Source organism: Chiloscyllium plagiosum, chromosome 7, assembly GCF_004010195.1.
Source record: "Chiloscyllium plagiosum isolate BGI_BamShark_2017 chromosome 7, ASM401019v2, whole genome shotgun sequence".
Classification (NCBI taxonomy): domain Eukaryota; kingdom Metazoa; phylum Chordata; class Chondrichthyes; order Orectolobiformes; family Hemiscylliidae; genus Chiloscyllium; species Chiloscyllium plagiosum.
In genome coordinates this window covers 65,896,558-65,910,757 of record NC_057716.1, presented here as the reverse complement: position 1 = coordinate 65,910,757, position 14,200 = coordinate 65,896,558, and the positions used below count along the sequence as shown (strand labels likewise).

The 14,200-nt window shown below is 41.1% G+C and overlaps 1 protein-coding gene across 1 annotated transcript; it reads left to right on the top strand.

Moving 5' to 3' along the window:
• Positions 1-672: 672 nt before the first annotated feature.
• Positions 673-13,904, top strand: atp5f1b (ATP synthase F1 subunit beta). Its single transcript, XM_043693952.1, has 10 exons — positions 673-820; positions 3,254-3,436; positions 3,606-3,780; positions 5,164-5,285; positions 6,047-6,231; positions 11,343-11,501; positions 11,595-11,717; positions 11,823-12,035; positions 13,281-13,482; positions 13,594-13,904. The coding sequence occupies exons 1-10, from the start codon at positions 715-717 to the stop codon at positions 13,689-13,691; spliced, it is 1,566 nt and encodes a 521-aa protein (XP_043549887.1). The 5' UTR covers positions 673-714; the 3' UTR covers positions 13,692-13,904.
• The last annotated feature ends 296 nt before the right edge of the window (positions 13,905-14,200 follow it).

Genomic DNA, 14,200 nt, shown 5'->3' with positions numbered 1-14,200 from the left:
TTTTGTAGCCATGTGAACCAGTTAAATTCACCAATGCTCAAAGCTTTTGAAATACTTTAGCTGAAAAAGTGTTGCTGGAAAAGCGCAGTCGGTCAGGCAGCATCCAAGGAACAGGAGAATCGACGTTTCGGGCATAAGCCCTTTGAAATACTTTACCCTTCTAGGCTAATCACAGTTAGATTAAGCATTTTTCAGGACCAAGCATGACCTTAAGTACTTCCGTGATTGTGTAAACATACAGCTCGAAATGGTCTGATTAGGGTGATCATTATTGCACACGAATGGCTTCCATGCAATCTATTTCAGGGACCTTAGTTTCTCATTGACGTCCGAGAAGTGGTGTTTGAAGCCATATTAGAAGGTTAGAAAATTAAGAAAATATACAAAGAGTTGTTGAATTCACTCGACCGTAAGAAGGGTTACACTGCTTTTTGTCATGTTCTGTCCCGCTTGCGCGTGTGCAACTACCACAGCAGAAAACGCGTTTTTAAAAGCAAGTACCAAGAGCAAATGATCGGAACGCAGCCCGTAGCCGTGGGGTATTGTGGGTGCTGTAGTTCAGAATGGGACAGTTTGCTTTGAGATTTCCATTAAATGGACTACATATCCCGCCATACTGTCGCGTCGCTCAGGGACATGCGCACTGGTACCCTCATGTTCTCTATATATAAGGCTGCTGTCAGCGGCTCGTCCTTGTCCAGCTTACTGTTCGCCATGTTGGGAGCTGTTGGATGGTGTAGCCGGGGCGTGGTGCAGGCGCTCCGTCCTGTGGTCAGCCCCATATCGCCGGTAGCGGGTGTACCCGGTGCGCTTTATTCACGTAGGTATCCTGGCATTCGGTAACCTGCATCTACGCTTCCCGCTGGCGCCGAGTTACCGAGCATCCGGGAAGTTTCCTCAATGCACAGTCTCCCCCACCTCCGCCCTGACTCTTCTCCCCCCCCCCCCCCGCGCCGCCCCCAAGGGTCTCCCCGGCCTGAACCCCCACCAGATGGAGTTAATGTCTGAGGCAAGGGCGGCAGTGGCAGCAGCAGCAGCTTATCATTCGGCAGCCGGTGTTGACTTTGACCTTTTTCCGTCCTGTGGGCTCAAGCCTGGGGCCTAGCGGCTTAGAGTTACTGCTTTCTCCTCTGTACTTCCTCTCCATTCTTCCGGCGCTTTAGCGGGTGCGCAGGCATTTAATCGCCATTTAGACGTGGGTTGACTTTATATTCTGCAGTTTAAGTCCCGCCTGTTTGCATTTCTTTTCCAACACGGATGCCTTTCAGCTTCACCTCTTTTTCACCTTGAAAACCGATGGTAGCCCAGCACCGCCTTATGGCCAGGTTTCACAGCACTAATGCACATTCCAGCCGCAGGTTAAATATCTGCGGTGTTGTCCCTGCTGCACATGGTAAATTGAATGTTTGATTAAAGTATAGGAACATCCTTTAATCAATAATGGGGGTGATATCCTTTACAAGAAGAATTGAACCTAAAAGTAAGATGTTGGTTGAGACTATATCTTGAACACTGAAGATATGGCCTCATTTAATGAAGAATGTAAGTGCACTGGAGGCAATTCAAAGCTGGTTTACTGAATTGGTAACTGAAATGAGTGAATTGTCATGGGAGGGTTGGCTAGCTCAGTTGACCCTTCAGACTCTCTGCCTTTATTCCTGATGAAGGGCTTTTGCCTGAAATGTCGATTTTGAAGCTCCTTGGATGCTGCCTGAACTGCTGTGCTCTTCCAGCACCACTAATCCAGAATCTGGTTTCCAGCATCTGCAGTCAGTTTTTACCTAGCTCAGCTGACTGGCCAATTTATAAGCTGAAAATGTGTTGCTGGAAAAGCGCAGCAGGTCAGGCAGCATCCAAGGAACAGGAGAATCTACGTTTCGGGCATAAGCCCTTCTTTATGCCTGAAACGTCGATTCTCCTGTTCCTTGGATGCTGCCTGACCTGCGCTTTTCCAGCAACACATTTTCAGCTCTGATCTCCAGCATCTGCGGCCTCACTTTCTCCTGGCCAATTTATAAGTGTGACAGGAGCAGCTAGTGTTCGATTTCTGTTTTAGCTAAAGTTACTGTGAAGCTCCTACCTTCTTAGCCTTGCTCTTTCCTGAGGCATGGTACCTCTCAGTTTAAATTGCCACCAGTCCACTGAAAGTGGCCTTCTAGGACAATGGTGACTTCACATTTACTGAATCTCCAATGTCAGTCAGCAATATCTTTTAATCCGAATTCATGTAGGTTTGATCAAAGTGCATGGAGAAAGAATGCAGTCAAGAAGGAGGGAAAGCAAGACACTGGCTAGTTTCTGTTAATGAAATTATTGGAATCTAGAATTCAAGGATTGATAATACATTGGGTAGTAAATCAACACAGTTCTCAATGTTGGTTTGTACAAATTATGTTGGAATATTGACTGCCCTGGACTTCAAGTCCTCAAGTAGAGCTAAATCCTCATTAGTCAAAACGGGGGAAGTCCTAAATGACCAGAGGGCTACACAGAAGACTGGCAAATTAAAGTGAGATACTATACCTCAGGCAAAGGGCAAGGCTGAGAAGGTGGGAGCTTCATAGTAACTTAATTCCTGATGAAGTGCTTATGCCCAAAACATCAATTCTCCTGCTCAGATACTGCCTGACCTGCTGTTTTTCCAGTGCCATGCATTTTGACTCTGATCTACAGCATCTGTTGTCATCCTTTCCCTAAACCCTTTATTAGCATATTCAGTGAATCTCATCCTAATTCCTAGTGGTTGAATCTTGTTGGACAAAAATTCTGGTCTTTCAAAATCGGAATGAAATTTAATTATTACTGGAGTACTGTGGAAGGTAGTATGTCTAAATTGGAGTTGGGTCCCATTGGTTATAAGGGAATTTTTCTCCTGAATTTGAGATTAAGGCAGGTTAATAGGGCAAAGTGGAGAGAATCTCATAATATACACAATCTCTTCATTCGCTCTTCTGTAGTGAACATTGATAACAGCATTTTAAGTAAAAGTTAAGCCTGTGTCCAAAGTTAATAAATGAGGTAGGTCAGACAGCATTCAAGGAGCAGGAAAGTTGACGTTTTGGGTCAAAATCCTTCAGTTTCCAGCATTTGCAGTCCTTACTGTCTGAGTCACTTAAATTTGTGTCCAAGTTTGTAGGTTCAAAAATCAAGATTTTCCCATATCAATGTGATAGCAACATTTATAGCAAGATAAAAACTGTTATGGTTGGAATAAATGACAAGTATTTCAGACTACTTAAATTTCCTATTGTAGGGCGAAACTATGTTGCTCAAGCAAATCCTTCTGCCAAGGGAGGTGTGGCGAAAGGTCGAATTGTTGCAGTCATTGGTGCAGTTGTGGATGTCCAGTTTGATGAAGGTCTTCCTCCAATCCTGAATGCTCTCGATGTAACAGGTCGTGAGAGTAGGCTTGTGTTGGAAGTTGCCCAGCATCTTGGTAAGAATAGTTTGATTTAACTTATGCATAAGAATTCAATGATGAGATATTAAAGACTTTCGTTCTACTGAAGTATCTGTAGACAAACTACAATCTGAGAAATGGCTAGTACTTAAATTTTTATACTTTTTTCTAGTCATGAGACTAACTGAAACCTAAACCTGTATAGGTGAAAGTACTGTACGCACAATTGCTATGGATGGCACAGAAGGGTTGGTGCGTGGGCAGGAAGTTCTGGACACAGGTGCGCCTATCAGGATTCCAGTTGGACCAGAAACTCTTGGCAGAATCATGAATGTCATTGGTGCGCCCATTGATGAGAGGGGGCCAATCACCACCAAACAGTAAGTGTAATTCTGTTTCTAAATGTATGAAGTTTTTTTGGAAGTGCAATGTAGAACTCTTCAACATAGAAGCTTTCAGTGTGCTTTTTCAGATCTGAGGACCATATGTTGGTTATTTGTTTTCCCATTGCATTTTTACACCAACAGTTAATTAAAAGTATTCTAAAAATAAGTCAATAGAATATCCACTAGTTAATTCCATAACTGAACTTAAATAATACTGATTGTGTTTCCAATTTCTAAATGATGTGCAAGTAGCAATGGAAATGTTAATTATATTAGTCCAAGCTGGTTGACATTGGATCACAGTGTGCAATTTAAAATTGAATGTCAGACATTCTAAACTAGTGTTCCCCAATGTGTTGGTTTTATTAACTAAGTAGCTTAATATTTCATTTGAAGCTGCTCTTGCACTGAAATCTGGTTATAGCTCTGCATATGAGAATAAATGTTCTGTAAATTTCTCGTTCTAGAAGAACCAGTTTGTCACAATGAACCTTTGTCTAAAGTCTTCCTCATGAAAATTGACAAGTTGATCATTAGTACGAAGTTTGTTTATAGAGCAGTTGCTCACAAATCACAATGTATATTTGGATGATGCAGGCAAATAAGAGCAGCTTCTATGAAAGACATAGTTTCTGCAACAGAGGATAACTCCTTTTTGGAAAAAGTCAGGCTTTTAAATCAAAGCTACAGGTTAAACAATATGAATTGTTATAATCAAAATTACTCAGTCCATTGTGCAGTACGACATTCATGTACTTCTGACTTGGTTGTACATTTTTGCTTATGACATTTTTTCCATAACTAATAATCTCTCAGATTGCTTTTACAATGTTTTTTCTAGTGGCTGTGTTCTATTACATTGCATTATTCCCAGTGATTATAATTTGAGGTGAAATCTTGCTCTAACTCCCAGTGCACTGAATTCAGGTTATATTGAAGCCTTCTCCATGGTGCTGTTCACCACTTGTTACTTCACTCAAACCTAAGTTTTCAAACTGTTAAATGATCGGAGACTACAAATGTAGAAAATGAATCTACCTGATTGGAGTGCAATTCTTATGGTGATTCCAATTCTTAACAGGTAAAAATTTTAAGAAACAGAACTTAAACCTCCAACCTATAATACAAATGACACAACTAAATCAATTTGAATGCATTTGTTATCTGATTTCTAATTGTAATACCTCATCAATAGTTATACTTTGAACTGAAATATTGGGATGCATAAGGGTCTGTTCAAGAAACTTGCAACTGAAAAAAAATTAAATTGAATTGCTTAGGCTAATTCAGAATACTTTGGATGAAGCTTTAAGTTGTAATCTGATCCTATTTGATGTGTGTATTGATGTGTATATTTGTGGTTGCACTTGCATCTAGATATTCTGCAATTCATGCTGAAGCTCCTGAATTTGTGGAGATGAGTGTTGAGCAAGAGATCCTGGTGACTGGCATCAAAGTTGTAGATCTGTTGGCTCCTTATGCCAAGGGTGGCAAAATTGGTAAGTGATTGAAGATTAAATTGACTCTACTTGTATTATATATTTGTTTTATAGAAATCTTTTGATTTTTATCTTCAATACAATTTCAGACTGCTTTTTTTTTTACATAAAAATCAAATGCAAAGTGTTGATTACTGATTTCTGATGAAAGTTTATTAGAAACTATTTGGCCAGCCTGAATTGAAGCTGTAGTTTGTGAAATTGTGCAACTTTGCCATGTATGTGGTAAGTGTAGTTAAGGGTATTAATCTGCAGTGTACACTTGCAAACTGCTAACCACGTTACAATTATTTCATTCAAAGTTTAAAAATCAGCACCTCCAACCAAGGCAGATTATTTGGGACTTGACCCAGTCAGGTCAATAGCACAAGAAAAGGCCCTGTGGCCATTGTTTCAGCTGATGCAAATTCAACCACAAATATTCTAATCTCTCTTTCTAAAACTTGGCTCACAGCCTTGTGTGCCTTGCCATAGCCAGTGTGTATCTAAATACTGAAATGTTAGAGGGTTTCTGCCTGTACCACCTTTTTAACAGACAGAGTTCCAGGTTCCACCTGGGTGGGGGAAAAAACTGCATTCTCAACCTTCTGTTTCTTTTTAAATTTGTGCTCTGAGCCTTTGATCTGTCAACCAAAAGGAAAAGATACTTCCTGTCTGTCCTACCCTCATTTTAGACATCTCATTCATGTTATCCTTCAGTCTGTGTTGTGAGGGAAACAGTTGAGACAAAATGGACTAAAGTTTACAATTAATCTCTTCAGGTCTGTTTGGTGGTGCTGGTGTTGGTAAGACCGTACTTATCATGGAACTTATTAACAATGTTGCCAAGGCCCATGGTGGCTACTCTGTATTTGCTGGAGTAGGTGAGCGCACCCGTGAAGGTAATGATTTGTACCATGAAATGATTGAATCTGGTGTCATCAATCTGAAAGATGCAACCTCTAAGGTAAGTGTTAAATAGTATAACTAACACAAATGCAAATTTACATCTTCTGGGCTTGCTATGGAGTTCAGGCTTCCAATCATAAGCTGTCATTCAGACGTTAGCAGTTGGTTCTGATGATAAGCAATTTGAGCAGGTAATAAAGCAGTGAGGATTTGAGCTTTGAATGAATTGTTCTAGTATGATTTGAGATTTAATTGTAGTAAGGGGAATAGAATCCTTATAGCACAGAAACAGACCCTATGATTCACCTTGTCCATGCTGACCAGATATCCTAATCTAGTCCCATTTGCCAGTGCATGGCTCATATCCCTCTAACCTTTCCTATTCATATATCCATTCAGATGCCTTTTAAAGTTAATTGTACCAGCTTCCACCACTTCGTCAGGCAGCTCATTCCATACACGCGCCACCAGTGTGAAAGTTTTCCCATAGGTCCCTTTTATCTTGCCCCTCCCTTCCTAAACATGTGCCATCTAGTTCTGGACTCTTCTTTTTCTCTCCCCTTCTACCCCAGGGAAAATACCTCTGGATAGGATAAATAGACAAGGTATTGCTGAAAAATGTGGAGGAATTGCACAAGTCAGTTTATTTTAAAGACATAGCAGACATAATGGCCTGAATGGATGATTGCTTATAGCTTGTATCAAATGTGGAATTGACTACTTTGTGGAACTAAAAACTAAAAGAAATAGCTGGAAAAACTCAGCAAGTCTGGCAGCAGCTGTGAAGAGAAATCAGTTGATGCTTCAGGTCAAGTGACATTCCTCAGCTGTTCTGAGGAATGGTTGGACCTGAAAGGTTAACTGATTTCTCTCCAGATGCTGCCAGACCTGAGCCTTTCCAGCGGTTGTGGGATGATTTGAGTTGAAGAGCCAAAATAGACAATAGGTGCAGGAGTAGGCCATTCTGCCCTTCGAGCCTGCACCACCATTCGGTATGATCATGGCTGATCATCCTTAATCAGTATCCTGTTCCTGTTAACTCCATAACCCTTGATTCCACAATCCTTGAGAGCTCTATCCAACTCTTAAATGAATCCAGAGACTGAGACTGGGCCTCCACTGCCCTCTGGGGCAGAGCATTCCACATAGCCGCCACTCTCTGGGTGAAGTTTCTCCTCATCTGTCCTAAATGGTCTACCCTGTATTTTTAAGCTGTGTCCTCTGGTTTGGCACTCTCACATCAGCGGAAACATGTTTCCTGCCTCCAGTGTCCAATCCTTTAATAATCTTATGTCTCAATCAGATCCCCTCTGTCCTCTAAACTCAAAGGTATACAAGCCCAGTTGCTCCAGTCTTTTAGCCTAAAGTAGTCCCACCATTCCAGGAATTGACCTCATGAACCTACACTGCACTCCCTCGATAGCCAGAATGTCTTTCTTCAAATTTGGAGACCAGAACTGCGCACAATACTCCAGGTGTGGTCTCACCAGGGCCCTTTACAGCTACAGAAGCACCTCTTTGCTTCTATACTCATACCTCTTGTTATGAAGGCCAGCATGCTATTAGCCTTCTTCACTACCTGCTGTACCTGCATGCTTACCTTCATTGACTGGTGTACAAGAACACTCAGATCTTTGTACTACCCCTTTACCTAAATTGATTCCATTTAGGTAGTAATCTGCCTTCCTGTTCTTGCCACCAAAGTGGATAACCATACATTTATCCACATTAAACTGCATCTGCCATGCATCTGACCACTCCCCTAACCTGTCCGGGTCACCCTGTAATCTCCTAACATCCTCCTCACATTTCACCTTGCTACCCAGCATGGTTTCATCAGCAAATTTGCTAATGTTATTACTAATACCATCTTCTATATCATTAATATGTATTGTAAAAAGCTGCAGTCCCAGCACTAATCCCTGTGGTACCCCACTGGTCACTGCCTGCCATTCTGAGATGGAGCCGTTTATCATACTTTGTTTCCTGTCAGCAAACCAACTTTCAATCCAAGTTAGTACTTTGCCCCCAAAACCATGTGCCCTAATTTTGCTCACTAACCTCCTATGTGGGACTTTATCAAAAGCTTTCTGAAAGTCCAGGTACACTACATCTACTGGATCTCCCTTGTTCATCTTCAGAGGTACATCCTCAAAATTCCAGAAAATTAGTCAAGCATGATTTCCCCTTCATAAATCCATGCTAACCCTGACCTGTCCTGTTACCACTATCCAGATGTGTCGTAATTTCATCCTTTATAATAGACTCTATAATTTTCCCATCACTGAGGTCAGACTAACTGGTCTATAATTTCCTGCTTTTCTCCCACCTTTCTTAAAAGTGGTGCAACATTAGCCACCCTCCAATCCGCAGGAACTGATCCTGAATCTATCGAACTTTAGAAAATCACCAATGCATCCACGATTTTTCAAGCCGCCACCTTCAGTACCCTGGGATGTAGACCATCAGGCCCTGGAGACTTATCAACCTTCAGACCTCAGTCTCTCCAATACCAATTCCTGGCAAATATAAATTCCCTTCAGATCAGGTCCTTCAGCCACTGTTACCTCGGGGAGATTGCTTGTGTCTTCCCCAGTGAACACAGATCTGAAATACCAATTCAATTCTTCTGCTATTTCGTTGTTCCCGGTAATATATTCCTGTTTCAGCCTTCAAGGGCCCAATTTTAGTCTTAACCACTTTTTGCCTTTCACATACCTAAAGTTTTTACTATTCTTCTTTATATTTTTGGCCAGTTTATCTTTTTTTTTCCCTGCATATTTTCTTAGTAATCCTCTGTTCTTTAAAAGCTTCCCAGTCCTCTGTTTTCCCACTTACCTTTACTATGTTATACTTTTTCTCTTTTAACTTTGTTTCTGAACTTCCCTCATTAGCTACAGCGACTATGCCTCCTCCCAGGATCTTTCTTTCTTTTTTTGGAATGAACTAATCCTGCATCTTCTGCATTATACACAGAAATATCTGCCATTGTTTCTCCACTGTCATCTTTGGTAAGGTATTGCACTTTAAACTTTGGCCAGCTCCTCCCTCATAGCTCCATAGTTCCCTTTATTCAATAGAAATATTGTCACTCCTGATTGTACCCTCCCTTTCAAATTATAGATTGAAGCTTATTGTATTATGGTCACTACTTCTCAATAGCTTCTTCACTTCGAGATCCCTGATCAATTCTGGTTCATTGCACAATACCAGATCCAGAATTGCCTTCTCCCTGGTAGGCATCAGCACCAGCTGTTCTAAGAATCCATCTCAGAAGCACTCCACAAAGTCTTTCTTGAGGTCCAACACCATCCTGAATCTCCCAGTCTACCTGCGTGTTGAAATCCCCCATCACAACTGTAGTAACATCTTTGTGGCAGGCCAATTTCAGCTCCTGATTCAACTTACATCCGACATCCAGACTACTGTTTGGGGGCCTGTAGATAACTCCCAAGAGGGTCTTTTTATCCTTAGAATTTCTCAGCTCTATCCGTACTGACTCTACATCTCCTGATTCTAGGTCCCCCCCTGTGCAAGGGACTGAATATCATCCCTTACCAACGTGGCCACCCCACCCCCTCTGCCCATCAGTCTGTCCTTAACGATAGCATCTGTAGCCTTGAATATTCATTTCCAAGGCCCTGTCCACTTGAAGCCACATCTGTTATCCCCACAATATTGTATCTGCCAACTTTCAAAAGGGCCTCAAGCTCATTCATCTTATATGAATGCATGAAGCATTAGAAATATAGTATTTTTAATTTGTTACTGGCCTCACCCTTCCCATCTACTCTTATTTCACTCAACCTTACAGCATGATCCTTTTTTGCGTTTTCTGCTTCATTGATAGTTCTGTCTTGACTTCCCTTGTTCTAACTTTCCCTTCAATTTCCTCCTTAAACATTCAGTTTGTCCCCTCCCCTAGTTTAAACGTAGCTGTTGCAGTAGCAAACCTGCCTGCCAGAATGCTGGTCCCTAACCTATAAAGGTGCAAACCATCTCTTGTATAACTTATGCTTACCACAAAACATACCCCAGTGATCCAAGAATTTAAATCCTTGCTTCCTGCACCAGTTCCCCAGCCACATGTTCAAGTCCACTATCTCCCTGTTTCTGGCCTCACCAGCCTGAGGAACTCGAAGCAAACAGGAGATAACCACCCTGGATGTCCTGCTTTTCAGCTGCCTTCCTAGTTCTCTGAAGTCCCGCTGTCGTATGTTCCTCCTCTTCTTCCCGACATCATTTGTGCTGACATGTACCACCACCTCTGGCTCTTCACCTTCATCCTTGAGGGTTTCCTGCACTCTGTGCTGTCTTTAACCCTGGTCAGTTCCTCTACTATGGAGTCTCCTTTACCATGTCTCTGTGATGTCTGACTCTTCCACTCTGCCTCCACACCAACCTTTGATTGACAGACCTGGCCGCCTCGTGGACTGGCAGTGTCATCTGTCTCTACTGTTTCCAAAAGATTAAACTTGTTCCTGACAGGTACTTCCCCTGGAGTCTCTTGCACCTACCTCCTCTCTGTCTTCCTCATCGTCTGCTCTCTTCTGGTGTGGTCGGTGTAATAGCCTCGCTGAAGGTCTTGTCAGAAAGATCTCGTTCTCTCGGATGAGTCTAAGGTCCTCCAGTTCTTTCAATGTTGCAATATGCTCTCAGTAGCTGAACATGCACACACTTCCCACACTTATACAAGCCAGACACACCAGAGTCGTTGACCTCCCACATCAAGCACATCGCACACTGAACCAGCTTGGCAGTCACGTCTTCACCCTCTTCAACTGTGATGTAATCACTTCACTCCACCTCCTTGTCAAAGACTCCTGAGCTAAAGCCTCACTCTTCAATCCACAGGAACTTCCTTGGGCCCTCTTTTTGGGGCAAGACTGTGGACTTTTAATTTAGGTTGGAGGAGGGTGGGAGGGAGGCCCTACTTTGTAGGACCTGGGGTCTAGAACACCCACTCAAATAACAATTGTTCTTAAATAACAATCACTTACCAACTTATCGAGAATCTAGTTGAGTAGAAGAAAGGAATGAGCACCAGACAGTTTAAGTATTGAATATGGAAGTTTTAAAGTCGCTCCGTTTTGTGGCTGAACCTTTTAACTGCTTGCTGTGGATGTGGGTAATTCTGTGCTCTGACTTGATTTCAAAATCTTCCCTTAGGTAGCATTGGTGTATGGTCAGATGAATGAACCACCTGGTGCCCGTGCTAGAGTGGCACTGACTGGATTAACTGTTGCTGAATATTTCCGTGATCAAGAAGGCCAAGATGTACTGCTTTTCATTGACAACATTTTTAGGTTCACACAGGCTGGTTCAGAGGTAAATGTTGAGGCATGCTTAAGTAGAGTACCAACTTTGTGAAACTTGTAATATTTCAGGTGTGCATTATTTTTCAATTTCTCCCTTTTTTAGGTATCTGCTTTGCTTGGACGTATTCCTTCTGCGGTCGGTTATCAACCAACTCTGGCTACTGACATGGGTACAATGCAAGAGCGAATCACCACTACCAAAAAAGGATCCATTACATCTGTGCAAGTAAGTGGCTATCAACTGAATTGCCCAATTTTAGTAAAACTGGTTCTCTGAATCTGAAAGCAGTAAGTGTGTGTTGTGCTAAGAAGTTGTGTGTTTGTTTTTCAGGCTATTTATGTGCCAGCTGATGATTTAACTGACCCTGCACCTGCTACAACCTTTGCCCATTTGGATGCTACAACTGTATTGTCACGTGCAATTGCTGAATTGGGTATATATCCAGCAGTGGATCCACTAGATTCTACTTCCCGTATAATGGACCCCAACATTGTAGGGCAAGAACACTATGAAGTGGCCCGTGGTGTACAGAAGATCTTGCAGGTTTGATTTTTCTTTTGAAGAATAAAGATTTAAGTTTCACTGGTATGATGTTGCTATAGATAATCAAAACTTTAAGATCTCTCACTTGAAAAGTGAATCTCAAATGTATTATGTAGTCAGTTTTAATTGGTTGGAATTTTAAAACCCAAAGCATTTACAAAATCTAAATTACAACAGGTTTTGAAGTAGCAATAGAGACAACTTCCATGTTTTTGAAGTGTAAAGGCAGAACTGATTCAGTTTTATAGGTTTCTTGCATTGAGCCAGGGTAACTGTTTCAATACTGCTTACAGATTTCTTTTGACTATATAAAATCTAGGCCACAGACGGTTAGCTTTGGGGTTTTTCAGTGTCATAGAACATAGCTGAGATATTGCTTTCCTTGGCCCTCTAGTTCCATTTGCAGTTTATTTTTTTTAATAATCACCTGAAGTGCAGCTAACATCTGACCTAAAACCTATCTTTCTCCTTTGTATCCAACTAATACACTTTCTATACAGTAGCTTAAAGTCTATTTTGCTCAGAGGTGGTGATATTTTATCACCATGCTAGGTATTTAAAGTGTCAAATGCAACTCCATATGTGGGTGTATCCATACAAAGGATACCAGTTTGACTGGGATAATGCATCCATCTTAGGACAGGTTAAACAGACATGTTGGAATTCCTGGAGGCCTGGCATTCAAACCAGAGCTCCACTAACAGATCTGGACCCCATTTACCAACCTCTGAAACAGAACTGGAAATGGTATCACCTACCACAACAAAGACCATAGCAAACAGATCACTGTTACTGTGGTGACAATGTCTGTCTGAGAACAAATCCAGCACCTCAGCAAGCAGGCAACCTGAGCTACAAACCTTATCAAATCTCAGTAGCTTTTATATAACTTTAATCATGCTAGAGTATTTTTTTGCTGTGGTGTGGATAGTCACCTGGTAAGTTGTGCCATTAGCTTTTCATTTGAATTATTTGGTGTTCTCCAGTTGAACACTGCATCATCTAACATGTCTCATGGTATCTTTTTTGTTAAAAATAAAAACAAACTATAAATGCCTCCATCCTAAGTTTGTGCTAAATCTTCAGTCAACCTCTGTCATAAACATCAGTATTTTGGAACTAAAGAGTCTTTAACTACTGTAATTTTTGATAACTCAACCTGACTAGGTTTTTTAGTTAAAAACACTTAAATTTTGTCCAAGTATGCTTTTATTTGAGTTCTCCTTTTGATTTTTTCCCAATTAGGATTACAAGTCTTTGCAAGATATCATTGCCATTCTGGGTATGGATGAACTGTCAGAAGAAGACAGACTGACTGTGGCTCGTGCTCGTAAGATCCAGCGATTCCTATCCCAGCCTTTCCAAGTTGCTGAGGTATTCACTGGTCATCTTGGAAAGTTGGTGCCTCTCAAAGAGACAATCAAAGGTTTTCAAATGATCCTTCAAGGCAAGTGATTTATTTGTAACTCCTCCCTGTGTAATGTTTGTGCTGCCATATTTTCATAATTGAAGATCATACAAAATCTGCTTTTCTCATTGATTCTCTTTTTTTGTACAGGTGAATATGACCACTTGCCTGAACAGTCCTTCTACATGGTTGGTCCTATTGAAGAAGCAGTTGCTAAGGCCCAGAAGCTGGCTGAAGAGCACTCTTAACATTCTAACAGATGGCTGGTTGTATTGTAGCTTGTATGCATTATCTTCAGATCTTTTGTCATCTTGACAAAGATAAAAATGTTATTTAATGTTTCTACTTAAGATGGGAAAATAAATTTGAACATCAAATACCAACCTGTCCTGAGAAAGTGGACATTGTGAAATCTCAAATTTGTAACTGCACCACATAATGCAATAAATTTGACAAAATAACAGGTGTTAATTCCACAGTTTTATTTTAACAACATGGATTTATGGTTTCAGTGGCCTGAACAGTGGGGTCTGTTTGTAATTTGAGCTTTTAAAACTAAAATTCAGTGATTTTTGAGGTTTTAAAACAATCCAATGAATCATCTAGGATTATAAATAACTTCTTTGAAGTTCAGTAAGGAATTCAGAGCTTGAGGCCTAGGCTACTGCATGCATTATTAAAGCAAATTAAAATTTAAAGCCAAACGTGACTTAGCTGTCAAAGGATGAGGCTGTAAATTGAAAACTATTTATTTGTA